At 41.7% G+C, this 19,457-nt stretch overlaps 1 protein-coding gene across 5 annotated transcripts in view; it reads left to right on the forward strand.

Moving 5' to 3' along the window:
• dnm1a (dynamin 1a) overlaps nucleotides 1-16,855 on the forward strand; it is a gene marked incomplete at both ends in the record, with an annotated part of 46,021 nt that extends 29,166 nt beyond the window's left edge. For 2 of the 5 annotated variants that reach the window (XM_079235621.1, XM_079235622.1), the window contains 7 exons: nucleotides 11,963-12,072; nucleotides 12,704-12,815; nucleotides 13,114-13,128; nucleotides 13,318-13,488; nucleotides 13,720-13,961; nucleotides 14,170-14,373; nucleotides 16,825-16,855. In XM_079235621.1, the coding sequence (XP_079091747.1) occupies nucleotides 11,963-12,072; nucleotides 12,704-12,815; nucleotides 13,114-13,128; nucleotides 13,318-13,488; nucleotides 13,720-13,961; nucleotides 14,170-14,373; nucleotides 16,825-16,855 (885 nt within the window). Of the gene's footprint in view, nucleotides 1-11,962; nucleotides 12,073-12,703; nucleotides 12,816-13,113; nucleotides 13,129-13,317; nucleotides 13,489-13,719; nucleotides 13,962-14,169; nucleotides 14,378-16,824 lie in introns of those variants that run through there. The other 3 variants (XM_079235623.1, XM_079235624.1, XM_079235620.1) reach the window with 2 other exon arrangements.
• Between the last annotated feature and the right edge of the window lie 2,602 nt (nucleotides 16,856-19,457).

Genomic DNA, 19,457 nt, shown 5'->3' on the forward strand with positions numbered 1-19,457 from the left:
GATGGAGCTCTGATGTTGAAGTGCAATAAATCCATTCAATTAATCTCATGTGTTATTCAGTGAATTCTCTGAATTGTTTGGATATTATTCGTCAAATCAACCCAAGAATTAATTTGTTGCTCAAAAGCGCAAAGAAAAAAGAAAATTCTTTCTAGGTCTGTTTAAAAAATAAAGAGGATTAAAGGAGACAACAAACAGAGATTGAGGAAGAAGAGCACACATATCTTAACACAAACACACACACACAGGCACACACACATAGGGGTCATACCTCATTTAGCGCAAATTTCTACAACCTAAACTTGGCTGACCCTCAGGCCAAGACTAAATAAATAAAATCCAGGGTATTTCTCGGAACAATAACAGTTTAAAAAGATGTAGAGATTAAGTTGTCAGTAAAAGACAGAAACACCCCAAAGCCAGCTCTTTCCTCTCCAAGTGCTCTCAATCGCTCATGGTTAGAAACTTAGCAGCGAATAGTTGTGGTCAACTGAGATCATTCTAAGTCTGACCCAACACCTCCCACTAAAAACCCGGAATACAAAACCTTTTGTCTCCTTGACTCATGCCAAACAGAAATACATTTTTCCTTGCGGAGGGGATACTTGCGACTTGACCGTCTCCTCTCTTTTCAACACTTCTCGCCGTCTTTCTCTTCTTCTTGGCCGATATTAGTTCTTCCTCCTTCTTGACTGGGTAACCCCAATTCATCTCCCGACATCCTTTCATTCAACACTGCCGCACCATTGAGGCGAAATCAGGCTGATGGTGTCCAAATGCGACTTCGGAGTCGCTTGAATTTGTTTACTAAAGCTTCCTGGAGCAAAAAAGCCACTCCGGCAAGGAGCAAGGCGGACCGGCTGGAGGCTCGACGTGGCAAAGGACTGGCCATCAAGTTTCCCCTTTAAGAGACAGAAGGAGAAAAAGGAAGGAGAGAGAGAGGAGATATGGAGAGTGAGGGAGGAGGAGCTCGCCGGCCCCCCCATTTCTCCTCTCTTCTTCCTCTCTCCCCCTCCCTCTGTCTGGCTCCCCCCCCCCCTCCCTTTCCTTCTTTCTTCTCTGGCTTTTGGGGAGAAAGTGGAAGGTCAAAGGTGAACAGGAAGTGAGACGCATTCAGTTGGCGAAGTGTGTTGTAAAGTTTAGAAAGGGAGTGAAGGATTGGCGGCCGGGGGAGAGAACTTTTTTAGTGAGAGTGTATGTGGGCAGATGGAAGGACGTCTCACGTTGAGGCATAGATGAGTTTCGTAAAGCGTCTGCATGTTCATCCCTTCCATGCAGTGTGTGTGTGCGCCTCTCCTCTTATGGTACATGTGAGTGCTTATGTGGTTTTTGAGTGATGGATGTGTGTGTGTAGGAGTGAGAGCAGAGGCTCCATGGTCTTTGTAGCGAGGGCAGGAATGTCGGCGTTTTCTTGGCAAGCAGGAGGAAGCCTTGTAACAACTCCAGATGTGCAGCCCTGTGGTCTCCATCTCTCTCTTGCTCCCTCTGTTTTTACATCTAAAGCTGATTTCCTCTCCCTGTCCAACTCGAATAAAGAGCCCTTTATGCAACTCTGCCGTCTTCCCAACACACACACACAAACACACACACACACACACACACACACACACACACACACACACACACACACACACACACACACGGAGGGGGGGTGCTGGTGAAGGGTGACATACTACTGGTAAATCAGAACCAGAGCGAAAGAGGTTTTGTGTGTGCGTGTGTGCGTGTGTGAGTGTGCATGTGGGAGTAGACGAGAAGGAATAGTTGTGTGTTTCAAAGTTGCTCCACAAGTAGTCAAAGTTTGCCTCATTCACCTTCTTCGTTTCACACACCCACACACACACATTTACGTTTCTTTCTTACCGCTGGCAGACAGGAGTAATCAATGCTAGTGTTTCCAGGTGTGTGTGTGTGTGTGTGTGTGTGTGTGTGTGTGTGTGTGTGTGTGTGTGTGTGTGTGTGTGTGTGTGTGTGTGTGCGTGTGTCTGTGTGTGTGTTCAGAGGTGGCCAACAGCGTGTGTTTGTTTTAGCTATGGTTTCTGAGCTCCAAATCAAAGCAGGCACAATCCCGGGAGAGACGAGTCAGCATTACTGGCAGAGATGGAGGGATGTGGAGGGATGTGGAGGGAAAGTGAGGGACACAGGGAGGAAAATGAGATGAAAGAATGAAGCAACTTAAAAATGTGGGGCGAAAAGGAGCAGATATGTGATGCCCGGTCGGGGGGGGGGGGGGGGGGGGGGGGGGGGGGGGGTTTACAAATATACATTTCTTTGTGCTGAGAAACAAGCCAGAAAAGAGAACTAATCCTCTTTATTGTTGAAGTTCAGTTTTGAGTTCAGGGATTGAAAGGAGTGAATGTTAATGGGATCGGTGGGGGGAGCGCTGCGGTTTGCACCAACATTGTTTCCACTGTTTGGATGACCAGGCAGGCAGCTTCTTTTTTAAACTATACTTAAAAGTATGCACACACACATACATGTAATGTGATTCTATGTTCTTCTGTCTTGTCATGAAAGGGTGCTGGTTGAAAAACCTCAAGTGTCTTTCCCATCCTTGTATTTTGATATAGTGCATAAAGCAAACACCTCTGTCAGTTCATGTAGGTTTGATTGTATCTTTCAAGTGTTTGATTCACTGCGGCGAGGCGAAAAGCTTGTGAACACCATGCTGTATATTTGTGTGCAACACGCCAGCCAAACCCAGGAATGTGATCCTCTGTATTTCATGTGAGTGTCATCAGTTACTGGGAAAGATAACAAATAGTTTTCAAACTAGTGATATACAATCGCCATCAGCATCCTTGGTTAACATGAATGTCAACCACATAATAGTTTGGTTTTATTTTCTTTCTCCCTCAAAGTATCATTTTATTATGTATTCTTTGTTGAAACAAAAAACTGAAGAAACTGTCAAACATATTTCACATATTTTCCAAAAAGATAGTGGTGTGGTCAAAGTCTAGTGGTGGAAGAGGTATTCAAATGCTTAACTTAAAATAAAAGTAACAATACATTGATGTGAAAATGCTCCATTACAAGTAAAAGTTATTAATTCAACATTTTACTCAAAATATCAGCAAAATGCACTAAAAGTATCAAAGTTTCTGAAGGAAAATACTCAAAAAGTCTCTTTGATTATTATGTTTTTGTTATTTTGTAGGTATTTCATGTGCTAGTGTAGCTGCATTTAACTACTTCTTGGACTTTTTCTCTCTAAAAGTTATGTGACACAGTATATTAGATACTTTTAGCTCTTTGGACCTTGAATATTTATTTGAATGAAGTTTAGAGGCTGTTGAACTGTGGAACTGTGGAACTGCTGTGGAACTGCAAACAACTAGTAGAAAGTACAATATTTCGGGAATGTAGTTTGAACAGCTTAAATATGAGCTCAGCTGTGATAAGACACTAATTATAATCTTCTCTATCGTTGCTGCCTTTTAAATGTAAAGAATATCAGGCTCAGAGACAGAAGACACAAAACAGACAGAACGGACAGCTAAACAAATGAAATCTACTAAAGTTAATCAAGGCAGCAGAAGTGAATAGATGTAAAGAGGTGAGACCCTATATTAGGAGAAAACTGAAAGATGTATTGGACAAAATTGTGGAAAAATGGTGATGAATAATTGACAGTGTCTGATTGGAAAAGAAAAGCGGCTTAGAGATTGCAAAAAAAGAAACAAGAGATGAGTGACGACCACAGCGTGTCAGAGGCCGAGGAGGTACAGGGTGTTTTGGGGATAATTCAAAGTTCATCCTGCCTGACTAATGAGATAAATGTGTAATGTATGTTTGTCTTTTCTGCAAATTATGATTTTTTCCCTGATTGCTCTTTGCATATCCAGAACATACGGTCAATACAGAAGTCATAGGGGAAACAAAGCCAGGGAGTATAACAGACACGGGGTGTGTGTGTGTGTGTGTGTAGTTTGTCTTTTTGTTATGTGTATGTGAGACTGTGCAGGCTTTCTGCCTGCTAGGATTTTTAAAGACATTTAAAGATTGCTGCATGTGTTTAATAGCATGTGACATGAACTTTAGTGTGTCACCTTTTCAAAAATATATTCTCATGGTGAATGTGCGTATCCATATTTATGGCTATTTTATACTATATTATATTTTATGTTACTTTTCGTCTTAATGACTGACTTGAGGTAGAATTTCCTCTTTAACCTTGACATAAGTGAGAGATTTTTTTTGTTCATAAATATCAAGTTTTACAAGCCTACATTTACTGTAAATGTGTAAAGTAAAAAATAAATAAAAAATGCCTCTCCCCCCCCCCCCTCGTTGGACCAGCCCCCTTTTGGCAAAATTATGTCATAAAAGTGTTCTCTTTCCAAACACACCCTCTGTGTATGCAGAACAAATTTGATTTAGAAGTACACATTTTATATTCTGACAGTTGATTTTCCTATAAAAAGTATTCAAACTAGCAGTTAATTTCAGTCCGATTTGGATCATGTAGTTCTGACAATGAAAGGACGAAAGTAAAACAGGATAAGGATTAGCCTATTCCCAGTATTCCTTACATTTTGCATCTATAAAATACCACAAATACATGTTAGAACTCTATAAAAAGTCGCACCCCCTGTGTGACTTCCTGTTGGTTTACATATGTGAACGTTTTGCCTCAATCTAATTTTAACAGCACATGTTTACCTCAGATGTGAATGCTTCAGTTTGTAGGTGCACTTTTTTTCTTCTCCCATTTTTGCACCTGCAAATACATCTAATAATATTTCTTTCACATGTGGAAGAAGGGACTTTCTACAGGCATTATTTTTCATTTCACATGCTCACTCAGGAATCTGAAATATAAAAATCTATTGTGCAATCGCATGACTTTTAAGGAAACTATGAACTATTCCTCGGGAGAAGAGAGACACTGAACACAAGCTCATTAGACGTGTGGCGATTTTCACGTGTTTTTGCTGTTAGCGGGCTGCGGTGCCCCCTCCCTCTTTCTTTTACTCTTTGGTGGCCAGCAGTGATTGATCATATGTCCCAGCCAGGCCATGGGTTGTTAGACTTACCTTCTGCAGAAGTAAACGCAGAGCATATAATTAACTGCTTGGTAATTAGCTGCTAAACAGGAAGGTATCCCCGAACGGCCAGCTTGTGTTTCAACAGGACCGCTGGCTGAATGTGTCATTGTCGTGTGGACGTTTCCTTTCTCCATGAAGAAGTTTATTTGTTTTTGTGCTTGTGCCCACAGGAAGAGATAAGCAGAGTCACTTTTTTCTAGAGTGAGCTGAGATTAAACATTTGGGAGAGAAAAAAGAGCAATGAAAAGCAAGTTCCACCTGCCGAACAAAACATGTTATCCATTACAATAAGAAAATGTATTTATGTTTTTATCAGTGAAATGTTTCAGATTATATTTGTTGGAAACATTTGTCTGTCGCTGACAAATGAGCTAAATCAAAACTTTTAGTCTGCAATGTTATCAAGTTGCACTTCCCAAGATATATGAAGTATTGGAGAGACACTGGCACGATGCCCAAGGTGATTTGTTATGAACATTATTGCCCAACCTTGTAGCTCGATGAGTCATCAACAGCTGTGTTTTTACAAATTGTCCCAGAATAGCTCCAATCTAGCTGTTTCCAATCAGAATTCTCTGAACCAAATTGTTTGCCGCTCCTGATTCAAATGTTGGCAACACGTTACTTTAAATAAAGTCCAAACAGCATTAAGTCAAATTGGGTCTCTTCAGATACTGTTTCTCAAAGACATATTACAAACAGACCAAACCCAGAATGTGGCGTGCCTTAGTGGGATTTTTTATTATAAAGTAGACTCAGCAATATCTGTCTTCATTTTTCAATTTTTTTTGTTTTTCCTCCCAAAAGTGCATTATGTTTCGAAGTAACAAACCTACTTGTCAAAAGCTCTTTATATATTAATTTGACTGAACTAGTATAATTTTGCATTGAAGCTAAGCAAGTGCTCCCAACACGAGTCTCTTCCTTTTTATGTCTTTCCCCAGCATGTAAGACTTACAGAAACGCTCTGCATTTAATATTTTTTTTCAAAGGCAAAACTCAATAAGGGAATGGTAGAAGAATGGAGGGAAAGAAAACCGGAGGGAGGTGAGGAGGAGGGTTGTGAAAATTGCCGTTGGCTGCCACCCAGGGCCCAGTCTTTGTGGTAATGAAGGGTTAGAGGCAGCGTTATTGCTCCCAGATGCCGTGCGGCTTCTCTGCAGCCCTTTGATGCATGGCCCAAGTCACCAGGACTTTCCTATCAGACTCCCATCAATATACACACACACACACAAACACACACACACACACACACACACACACACACACACACACACACACACACACACACACACACACTGAGACATGCAGCCTCTTAAAACAATGGATGCCGTAAACGACTATCTTCTTGGTTTTGCCCACAAAACTACTCAGATTTGTTTGAAAGTGTTAATTGGACACGGTTTGTGTAAGGTCCCCTTGTGTGTGTTTATACCCACTGTAGTGTGTGTCTCTCTCTCTCTCTCTCTCTCTCTCTCTCTCTCTCTCTGTGTGTGTGTGTGTGTGTGTGTGTGTGTGTGAGAGAGGCCATATTTCATCCACATTTTGAATTAGTGTTTGAGACTTTGTGACGTTTTTTTGGACAGTGTGCAGTGTGAGTGGTGAAATGCCTTTATGAATCCAGAAGTGAACTTCCTCTGGCTTTTCATAATGAGCCTGCTATTACTCACTAGAAAAATAAAACCATGGAAAGTACTTTGCTCACACACTGCTCCAAACACCACAGGTTAACTACCGACTGCACTGCCTGCTGAGTGTGTCTGTCTGTGTGTGTGTGTGTGTGTGTGTGTGTGTGTGTGGAGGTTCAGACAAAAGGTTTCTAACTCAGTATCCCAGGTTAAAGGGTCAGGTTACCCAACTTTTAAAAGACACATTTTCCCAAATGTGGTTGGGTTTCAGCTACCACTCAAATGTGAAATTGGGTTTTAGCTACCACTCCAATATAGAGGAGGTGATATTAAGAAATTGTATTCAGAAAACTTAACAGCAACGTCTCTTTAAAGAATCACTGTCACTAGCACCGTGGAAAACCCACAAGTACTGTTTTTTGGTAGAAAATACTTTCCCTGTTCACAGCATGGTCTGTGAACTATCCTGAGTAATGGACAATCCAGAGAACAACAGATTGATTTAGTGACCCATTAACCTCCTTTCACACGTGGCTGTTGTAAATAGAAAAAAAAGATGAACCAAGTATGAATTTAATAAACTTGTCCGACAGTCACTCATATTAAGTAGTTGGGTTTGGCTTGTAGTGGGTACACTATAATTTCAAGGCCAGCCACACCTTGATCATCTTTACTGTGTTTGTGTGTGTTCAACTTTCAGTAGTGTGACATAAGCAGAGTCACACAGGCGTACACTCAGTTGCCAGTTTATTAGATACACCACGCCAAACAGCCCTGCAATAAATCCTACGATGGTTATGACCTTAAGTATCCCTAGAAACTGTTTAAGAGAGACGTTGATTCAGATACTGAATTGTATTGCGTTATATTGACATGTTTCTGTTATTTTGTCCACCCCATTTATATCCATGAAGGTAGGCTAAATAACAGAAACACCTCTCTGTATAATGCAATGTAGTTCATCAGTAGTACTCAGCTGTAGCCTCAAAAGAGATGCAACACAAACGTTATAACCTTCATCAAGGGTTTATTGCAGTTGCATTAGACTGCATCAGTTTAAGCTATTGGTTTACCTAAGAAACTCACAACTGAGCCTATATTTTGCTGTAGTTTGCACCAACACATGAGAGGCAGTTTTGCCACCAATCTCTGTATCAAACACATAGGGAAGAAGGGGCCGTAAATGACTAATTCCCATGTTTAACAAACATTTATACATATAGCTGTGTGAGTTTATAGAAATGGAACTACATTATTCATTCATTGTGACATCACACAGTGTTCTAGAACACCTGATGAGCACATTCAGAATAAACTTCAGTAACTAAGAGCCAGTTGCATCGTCAACATTACAAATGGCTTATCAAGAGACACAAGACAACAGAGCCCAGAGGACACTGGGAATCTTTCATGAGGACAACTTCTGGTCTATCATGGAGGATGAAGACATTCATGCTCATCTCAAGGCAGAAGCCCACAAGGTAGCTGACCATATTACTAAAGAAAGGGACAATTCAAGGACATTAAAGTCCAAGCAAGACGCACAGTCTTTTGAAGACATTGATGAGGACAGCTTCTGGTCTATCATGAAGAATGAGGCCATGCATGCTCATCTCAAGCAGGAAGCAGACAAGGTGGCTGACCTGATAAACACAGAGTTGGGTAATCAGAGGACCTCTAAACACAAGACAGATTGGAGGACTCCTAAAAAAGGTGAAGAGCAAAGCTTCTGGACCTTAATGGAGGATGAGGCCATTCATGCCCACGTGAGGCAGGAAGCCTTTCAGGTTGCTGAGATGATTACCAGATTCTGGGGCTCCAGCTCTCAGGACAGTGGAGGCACAGTGAAGGCTGAAAGTCCTGCTGAGGTATCCATCCCTCAGCCGTCTTTCACATCTCCTCCTCCTACCACAGCCAAACCATCATCTCAACCCTTCCAGGTGAGACAGTCTTCTCCAAAGACTGACGAAGAAAAGCAGCGACTGTGGCCAATGTCCAATCCTAAAAAACATCTGGACCATATCTTCAAACTGCTTGACTCTGATGATTGGCAAAAGAAAATGGATGGTTTAACATGTGTTCAAGATCTGGCAAGGAACCATCAGGACATATTGAAGGCCTCACTTCATAAAGTCTGCGTGGGTGTCATAAAGGTGGTACAGAACTTGCACTCTACTGTTTCCTGCACTGCTATGGCCACCCTGGGTGGGATGTATGCCCACCTTCAGACATCCATGGATGACATGGTGATGGAAACAGGGTGTGCCGTGTTGCTAAAAGTGTCTAAGTCCAATACTTTAATGCAGCAGCAGGCAAATCTGGCATTGGACGCAATGGTTCAAAACTGTAGTCCCAGTTGTACCATGAAAGTCCTGCTGAATGCAGGTCTGAGTTGTCGCAGTGCGGCAGTTAGAGCTAGCGCAGCTCAACACCTCAGCCAGTTGTGCGACATCCTTGGAGCAAGACGGACCCTTACCGGTGGCAAAAAGTTCACCAAACACTTCCTTATTGCTCTAAAAAAAATATGTTTTGATGATGCAGCGGAAGTGAGGCGCCACGGACATGACATCGTCCAAAATATTTCCAACCACAGTGTCTTCCAAAAGCAGTGGAAAGATGCTGACCCAGAAAAGGACAGAGGCTCGCTGGAGGGACTCATGAGGAAGCTAAACACAGCAAAGGGGACCTGCGGCAAAGGACTGTAATTTTATCCCTGCTAGTTTATGATAATTGTCAATAAATGTCTTTCATGAATCACATTTAACAGATACTTGAGTACTTTAATCAAACCACAAAATGTATTCAAGGAATTGAACAGACAAAAGAGAATGGTGGCATTTGCTTGTACAGTGAATGAAAAATGTTGAGATGTTGCTGGCAGGTCCATTTTGAGTGTGTGACGCGAGGTCATGTTCAACTAACATAGTATTCCAGTACTGGATTTCTGTTCTGCATTCACAGATCTTCTCTTGCGTATTGATTACACACACAGAGACACGCATGCAATTGCACGTATATGCACAAATGACTAAGTACAGACACAACCTCGCTGTTTCCATTGTGATGATTACAAACAGAAGGGAAGTCCCCCGGCAGGGCTGTAGTGGTTTAGCCATCACACATCTATACCTCACTGCAGTTTGAGTATGTGTCTTTCTGCCGGTCTGTCTCTTGGAAGTTGATTCACAATGCAAGTAAAATTGCTGCGCATAAAGGTCAAATAAAGTATGTATCTCATATAGCTAATGCATATCATGTGTGTATCTGGATGTTTGAGTTTGTTTTCTCATGCGTCTCTGTGTGCGAGCATAATGTCGGAAATCTGTACGTTTGGCCGTTATTGCTGGCTGGCTTTTATGGGAGCATATGGGAAAGCACTCAACTCCCGACTTCCTTCAACACAACTACACACACATACACATGAAAATACACACGCTAGATGGGCTATTTGACAGACAGAAAACCTGATAATCTGTCAGAAATGGGGAAAGTGCATCAAACCTACAGTTATAAAAAAAACTACTATTTTCTAGTAACCAAAATTCATCTTTGTATTATTATGTCTAGCTTGTTTTATTCCACACTTTGCCGTTCCGTCTCTGCTTTAGTTCAGTTTCTCTGTACTTTCCCCACATCATGCACACACTCACACACCAGAACCCCCACACCCCCTTCACCCTTCTCCCTTTCCAACTCTACTGACTGGATTTACTGGCCAGAGGAGAGGAAAATGTATGAATCAGTCCAAGGTTGCTCACTCCCAGGGAGCGAGGAAGCAAGAGAGCGAGGGAACAAGGGGAAAGAGGAGGGAAAAAAAGATGGAGAGAGAGCAAGAAAAAAGAAGGAAGATGGAGAAATACGGAGCAAACTTCGAGACGGAGGACGGGGACCTCTTTGCCCCATTAACAATGATGTCAGCAGTCTGGGTCGAGTGCTTGTTTAGTTTTTGTTTTTGTATGGCGGACACCTGGGTGAACCGTGTGTTTGAGTGTGTGTGTGTGTGTGTGTGTGTGTGTGTGTGTGTGTGTGTGTGTGTGTGTGTGTGTGTGTGTGTGTGTGTGTGTGTGTGTGTTTGTGAGAGTGAGAGAGTTTTTACATGCAGTTAGGGGATATGACCATTTGACTGCACAGGTCATAAATCCTTTGATGAAGGAGTTTGGTCACACACACAACCCCCTCTCTCACACACACACACACACACACACACACACACACACACACACACACACACACACACACATTCTCTCTCTGTACACGCACACACACACACACACACACTTTGGGCAGGGCAGGCCCGTGGTTAGCTATCCAGATGGTTTTAAGGTTAGTTAGAGACTACGCTCAAAGGTGCTGTTTGCTACAAAAGTAGTGTGTGTGTGTATTCATGTGTGTGTTTATCGATGTTTAAAGAAACTCCCTCACCCTGTACTATTTTTGGCTATCGTCTTTTTTTTTTTAAAGACACATTTTACTGTCAATAGTAAAACATTCACACACGCACACAAATGCATCCCCAACTTCATTTTGTAACAATAGACTTTGAGGAGTTAAACCACAACATGTGTGTGTGTGTGTGCATGTGTGTGTGTGTGCGTGTGTGTGTGTGCATGTGTGTGTGCGTGCATGTGTGCGTGTGTGTGTGTGTGTGTGTGAGATAAAGAAGGAGCGAGAGTGGTGTGTCAGATGCTTTGATTCATAAATAGTTGGACGTCTGGATATCATATGTTGTGTGCAGATTTACAAGTACAAGAGATTTCTACACTGGAACGCGGTTTCTCTCTCTCGCTCTGCATGTGTGTGTTTCTCATTTGTTGCTCCCCCCACCCCACCCCCCTTTTTTTTACCCTGCACAACTGTAATCAAAACCACAGACAGACTTGAGGGCTGTGTGTGACTTTCCCATTTGTCTCTTGCCTTTTTCTTCTCTTTTTTTGCCATGCTGTAAAATGTAGTATGTGAGCATTCACTCCTGATTTCCCCGAGTTCTTTCATCATTTTTCTTTTTCGGCTCGGAGTTTCTGTCATTGTGTCTTTTGAAATTAGAAGTTTTTATATTAAGTAGTACATTGAAAATTGACCAGCCCACAGTGATTATAATGCAGCATTGATTTCTGCAGTGGCTCTTTTATTGTTTGTATCATGTACAATGTCAGTGCAAAATACTATAAATCTCTATGACCGTTTTTACTCTTGAGCCAAATTCCTCACCCATGGAGCAACTCAGTCTCCTTCTTTCTCTCCCTCATGTGTGCAACCAGTGTGTTTCTCTTTCGCCTCCTTCAGGAGAAGGAGAAGAAGTACATGCTGCAGGTGGACAACCTGAAGCTGCGCGATGTGGAGAAAGGCTTCATGTCCAGCAAGCACATCTTTGCCCTCTTCAACACCGAACAGAGGTTTTATTATACACACACACACACACACACACACACACACACACACACACGCACACGCACACGCACACGCACGCGCACACACACACATCAATACACATTCACACAGCAGATGAATATTATTGATCACATAATGCCAAGTTAAAATTGACAAATTGTCTACCTGAAATAACAGTCCTATTTATTTATTTTTTAAAGTTTAAAAGTAAATGTAATTGTTCATAACGGCCCCTCTCAGTATCAGATTATTATATTGCCGGGTCATTTTTTTAAGCATTTAAATATAAGTCCCACATGAATGTACATAGTAGTTTGCTGAGGAGAAGATGTTTTATTATTATGTATTATTTAATAGCTTTATATACTGCTGTGTAGTTTAGTCTACAACACAAAATGTTTTGTATGTCAAATCTCAAGTGAGAGTTTGAGAAGTAACCATTGCTGTGAAATAAATGGAGGGGAGTAAAAGAAAAGTATAAAGAAGCCCAAAAATGTACCTCAGTAATTGAGTAAATATGTAGTTACAATCTACCTCGGGTATAAGGATATACAGCTGTGCAAGTGAGACATTTGGGGTACAAAAGAATGATGTATAAAAACACGAAGAACACCATTCAGCATTGTGTGTCCACAGAAATGTGTACAAGGACTACCGTCAGTTGGAGCTGGCCTGTGAGACTCAGGAAGACATTGATGCCTGGAAGGCCTCCTTCCTCAGAGCTGGAGTTTATCCTGAACGTGTCATGGTAAGATTTTCTCAAAACATTTGTTTCATGCATACATACAGTATAATACAGTATACCATGTATAATAAGTGATATTTCTGTTTTAATCATTAGATTGATTGCAAGCAGTATGAAACCATATGCAAAAACACAATACATTATTAACCTTGATTTTGTCTAAAATATGGCTAATTATTGTTTAATATGAGTTGTTGTGATGTTTATTTGGAGTCTATTTATATGTTGTCATGTCTCTCATGTGACACTGTATCTGTCCTCTGTCAATGTCTGTTTTCCTCATTGCTGTTTGACCTTATAGGATAAGGAAGGAAAGGTATGTTATTTTCAGCACTTCCGTGTCTTTTATAAGTTTTCACCCTGAAACAATTACTGAGTGAACCATCTCCTTCAGAGTCACCTTTGATCTTGTATGTTGTATCTACAGTCTCTGTTTCTCTCTTTTCTTGCTGAAGCTAAACTAAACTCGATGTCCTCTGTCCTCCCTCCCCATTCGTCTCAACAGAGTGAAGGCAGCGATGAAAATAGCTCTGACAACATAATGCACAGTATGGACCCTCAGCTGGAGCGGCAGGTGGAGACCATTCGTAACCTGGTTGACTCCTACATGGCCATCGTCAACAAGACCGTCCGGGACTTAATGCCGAAAACCATCATGCACCTCATGATTAACAATGTGAGCTCGCCATTTCAACTGTCAGCTCTTTCAGACATATATATATATATATATATGTATATATATATATATATATATATAGATATATATAGTTATATATCTCTCTCTCTCTATATATATATATATATATATATATATATATATATATATATATATATATATATATATATATACATATATACACACAATACTTTAACTTTCATCCCAAAACATCTCTATTATTTTGTCCAGACTAAAGAGTTCATCAACGCAGAGCTGCTGGCCCAGCTGTACTCGTGCGGCGACCAGACCACGCTGATGGAGGAGTCTCAGGAGCAGGCCCAGCACCGTGATGAGATGCTGCGGATGTACCACGCCCTGCGGGAGGCCCTCAGCATCATCGGTGACATCAGCACATCCACCATAACCACCAACATGCCGCCTCCAGTGGATGACTCTTGGCTGCAGGTGCAGCGGAGCGGCTCCGGAGGAAGGTAAGGGACGGTGAATGAAAGTAGACAGAGGATTAGAGGCTGTGTGGGGAATGGTTGGAGGGAGGATCCTTTAACTTTTTTGTATTTATTTTTTATTTGGATCACTATTGAACGATCAAGTAAAATATGAGCATGGCGGGTTATTATCAGATTGGTTGCTTTATTTTTTGTGAATGCAGTGGTTCATGTGTGCTCCCTTCTCCTCTAGGTCTCCAGCCTCCAGTCCAACTCCAAACCGCCGGGCACCACCGGGACCTCCGGGTCGCCCTGGCTCTCGTGGGCCTCCACCTGGGCCTCCTCCTGCTGGGGGACCCCCTGTCCCATCTCGCCCGGGGGCTTCTCCGGACCCTTACAGTGGGCCACCACCCACTGTGCCCTCCCGGCCTAACCGTGCACCCCCAAATGTGCCTAGGTGAGTGAAAACATGAGAGGCCTTTCAAGCAAACAACCGTTCCTCACACCAACATATTTGAAACCTGTCAAAGTAGGTTTTTCCATCGAAACCGTAGATATCCATCCTGAAGTGTGGATACTCTCTGTTACTAAGGGGGATGTGAAGAGACCTGGATGAGGGAATAAAGGAGGTAAATGAAAGTGGAGAGCTCTGGTTGTGATAGATGGATAGACGAATAGATTGATAGAGATCCCTTAATAGATGGAATTTGCAGTGATACAATTCATAACCAATGGATTATTTTCCTCTTTTTCTCTTGGTTTGGGTAAACAGTTATCTTTCTGCCACCACTTTGAACTAACACTCCACTATTCATTGCTTACACCCACCTCACCAATGTCCTCATCTGAATAATTAAGAAATGTGTGCTTCAAAGCAAGTCAGTGACTGGAATGAGAGTTTTTTTTTCCTTTTTTCGGATCTCCATTCACTGCCTGTGTTTGTGAGCTAGCTAACTTGTTTTCCCCCTGGACCTGTTCATTGTCAGAGTAGCAGCTTGCCTCTCTTAAAGTAGGAGACACTAACGTTACTGAGCAAAGCTCTCACTGGCAAATGCAGCTCTGACCAGTTATACAGAGGAGTATCTCAAAATCCTCCCAAAACTCTTACTCGGAATCATCAGTGGTGAACTTGTTTATTCTGGTATGTCCTAAGTGAGAGCTGAGCACATGTGACATTGGTCATTTCCTGCACTGTAACTGTTTGCACTCCTTTTCTCTCTTCCTCCTCTTCAACCCTTTTTTCCTCACCACACCTCTGTCCCACACATGACTATGGTTCCTTCTACAGAATCACTATCACTGACCAATGAGGACTAACATTTCTGGTATGTTGGGTATTGTCCGCCATCATCATCATCATCATCATCATGACCACTTTTCTTCTTTCTCTCCCTCTCAGTAGGCATCCTTTCACTGCATGCCATTTTCGTTTTCTCACTTTTCTTTTCTCTTCTCAGAGCGCTGCATGGACAAACACACACCCAGCTCAGAGGGTGTGAGTTTGTGTGTGTTTGAATCAGTGTTTGAGCTGATTTTGGAGTCATTTCAATAATTAATTTATTGAAGGGGTATGTCAGAAAGTGTTAACATGTCTTGTGAAAGAGGACTTTTCTCAAGATTACAGCAGGTTAGACAGGATCCAACTGTCCAAAACATAAAGATGATTGTTGTTTTTGTGTCAGTGTTGTATGTGACGTATTTATGCCATGACATCCCACTCATCCTTAACTTTGTCTTTGAGTGTCTTGGGTTGTTTAAAGTCATGGCATTTGTTAATATCAGCATGTATGCAGGTAGCACTGCTCACTTCTCAACCAACCTTTTCCCCCCAGGGATATACAGGATTGTTTACATTCCCAGGCCTCTAAAAACAATTTAATCGAAACAATCTGAGCAGGGAACATCTCTCTTTGGTTGCACTACTTACAGCTTATAGACATACGAAACCTCTGAAAAGGTGTTGTCAGTAGACATTACTTTACTACACTTTAAGGGGCGACAAGCTAAAACGTGTAAGAAATATCAGAGTTTAAAATGGGTTTGTGAAAGCAAAAGTTTGTTAATTTGCCAAGAGTTAGATTCAAAAAACGGCTAACATCTGTACAGTAAATATGTAGCAACCTCCAGCAGCCGGTTAGCTTAGTTTAGCACAAAGACAAGAAGCAGGTTAAACAGCTAGCCTTAGCCTGACTAAGCTAAGCCAACTGACTGCTGGTATCAGCTTCGTCTTTACCGTATGGTATAAATGTTCTCATGTAACTCTCTGCCACAAAGCAAATAAGTGCATTTCCCCCCTAACGTCAAACTCCTCTTTTATAATTGTTTTAATGCTTACTTGTTAATGTGACCTTAAGTTTATATTGCGACCCCTCGGCTTGGAAATACTGTTTTGGAGAGTATGTTACATTGATGCCTTCTGCCTTAAACCTTCAACAATAGCATGTTATCATATGTTTATGTCTTTCAGGGGGTTTTAGCACCCCTGTTACAACACCAAACAGTTTATAAAATAAAGTGCATAATAAAGTGCCTGCTACTGTACTAAGACAACACTTGGATAAGAAATTGTTCTGCTTGTATTTGGCCTCTACTGCAAATGTACATGACCTGCATTGTGGCCATACTAACTGAGCCTTGTGTTTTGGGTTTCCTCCCATGTGTTATCTCACGATATAAGTGTCTGTCTGTGTGAGTGAAGGTATTGTATTTATGTGCATGATTAACACATGGGGGGGCCCTGAAATAAACACATGTAAGTATAAACCTTAACTTGAAGTTCAAATGGAGGCTGCAAACACCTAGAAAACACTAATCCAACCTGTTCCCATCCTCTCTTCTTTGTATCCTGTTTCTGTGTGTGTATGTGTGTGTGTGTGTGTGTGTGTGTGTGTGTGTGTGTCCATGGCAGTCGGAGACCCCCACCTTCTCCAACCCACTAGACCTCTGAGCTCCCCCTCGCTCCCTCCCTCCCTCCGTCTGTCCATCCCACCTCTGGATGAGAGGCCATGGACAACAGCGCCACCTTCCTGTTGTTTTCTGCCACACCTGAACAAGCCAGCTCCTTTCTCCTGCTCCTATTTCTCCTTTACAACACACACACACACACACACACACACACACACACACACACACACACACACACACACACACACACACACACACACACACACACACACACACACAGAGAGAGAGAGAGATGCAGAATATGCAGAATACTTGAAACACAACTGCATGACTGACATATGAACATGCTGCACCCTCAGAATTTAACTAAACTACATTGAGAATATAAAATTGATACTTTTTTGAGTGTATGCGCACATGTGCATGCACATTGCTTTCACGAATACACACACACGCTGTATATATATATATATATATATATATATATATATAGAGAGAGAGATACAGAATATGTGTTCCTGCTGTTACACCTAAAGTGGGAGCAAACTAAGCATGACACTTTGTCTGAGTATTACATTATACTCCAGCCTTTTTGATGGGTATTCTGACTGCTGACTGACTTATCTTAACTTTTGTTTTATCTTGTGTTTTTTCCTGATTTCCTGACTAAAATGTTTGTATCACAAACTCACCTTGTACTGCTGGTCATGCGTGAAGAAAACATCTTCTCTGTCTTCAGAGCAGAGTAAACAAACAAAAAAGGTTTCTTCAGTTCAATGATTTTGGTGACAATACATGTTTTTACGACATACAGTATTGAGCAGCTGGAAACGAGAGACTTTGTTTTTGTGAAAATGTCACTGACAGTCTGCTCTCTGTGAAGTCACATGGGAAAAATGCTTATTTTCCTCACAGCATTTCAGGCTACAAGGTGAAGAAGAAACCCCTTCATCCTCCCTTTTATCTCCTCTCCTTTAAAACTGGTTTTCACACATCAACTATGAAACAGACTGCACCATCACTCACTCAGCTCCCATGAGGGAGGAGGGCTTGAATGAGGGGGAGAGGACCACATACAGACTCCTCGGCCTCATATGCATGAACACACAGCTGCTCCTCCTCCTCTTCTCCCTTGCACTATAGGACTAAAGCGATCGTCATGGGGGACCTGTTGTAAAGGCCTCACTGTTACTAAAACCAACTAGTTCACTTTGTCAAAACCACCTCTCAAAAACACTGCTGTCTGTGCTTCCACAGAACCTATGCAACAAAGAAAATGGTTTTCCAATCTTTTTTTCTTTTCGGCTTAAAGGGCCATGCCACTTTTCCCACTTTCCTCTTCTTAAAAAAAATAAAAAAAACATTGTTGCTGTGTTATCTTATCTAGCGGGATCTAAATAGAAAGTGCAATATATAGACTATCCTTCTGCAGACAGCTGCATGACAACAGTCACAAGAATCAGAGCTAAGAGCCTTTTTTACTAAGAGGAAGGGAATATGTGGCCTGGGTTGCACCCTAAGACTGTTTGATATCCCCTTGTAGTATATCCTATTTATTCAGAGGGGATGAGGTCCCTAATGGGAAAGTGGGTCCCTCAGCTTTCTATTACATTCTGCATTAAATCCTCTGACGTACTGACAGGAAAACTCTCAGCATTCATTCTTTATGATCTGCCATTTATTTCGTTTTTGTTTTTTCCTCTTTTCTTTTCTTCCTTCTCTCAGTGGTCACGGAGGTGAGTGAGAACATGAAAACAGCCACAGTCTATGCATAACACGATCAAAACGCTCCTCCTGTTTCACCCTCACACCGCTGTCTGAGAGCCTGTGAGTTCATCCCATCTGTTCACCCTGTCAGTGTGTTGTATTTTGACCCCAAACTAAAATTCCTAACCCACCATCATCCACAAAAACCTCAACTGATGTCATTTTATCCACTTCGAAACTACTTCTGTGACCCTTTGTGCATCTGAATTCTCCACAACTGCAACGGAAATACAACAAAGCATATTCTACTTATTTAAAAGTGAATAGTTTATTATGGACATATCTTATTGTGTTACAATGTAAATGTGTGGTGCCTCTTATGGGACTTGTACTTCCTCTGTAGAGAATTTAATCTGCTGAATATTTAAATTATTATGAATAAATGAGTATGTGTATCAGGAAATCTTTGAAAAACGTATACAAATGTATAATGCAGTGCTGTGTGTGGACATTGGCAGGTTGTTTGATACTTTAGCTGGAAGCAGAGTTGTTGTTTGTTTTTCCTTGTTCCTCTCTGTGTGTAAAAGAGCAGAAGGGGACTGTGTGAATGTGTGAACTCCTGCAGCAACCAGGTCCTGCATCTTGTTTTAAGTGCTGTGGATGGAACGATGGCTCCGTCTTGCAGAACTGCTGTGCTTTGTCAACACATTAAAAACCTCAGTGTACTCATTGAAGTTTCCTCTTTGTCTTCTTCTCCTCTTTATGGTGGTAAACAACATAATTCAGAAGAGCTACACTGGATTTGGGGAAGGAGGTGAACAGAAGGTTAAAAGAACTTTCAACAAAAACAACTGATCTAGTCTACAGCCCGGCTAACAGCTCTTCTGGGTTTTATGTTCTTAGTAATGTTTTTACCTATAGGTCAAATGT

Source organism: Taurulus bubalis (assembly GCF_910589615.1).
Source record: "Taurulus bubalis genome assembly, chromosome: 19".
Taxonomy (NCBI): domain Eukaryota; kingdom Metazoa; phylum Chordata; class Actinopteri; order Perciformes; family Cottidae; genus Taurulus; species Taurulus bubalis.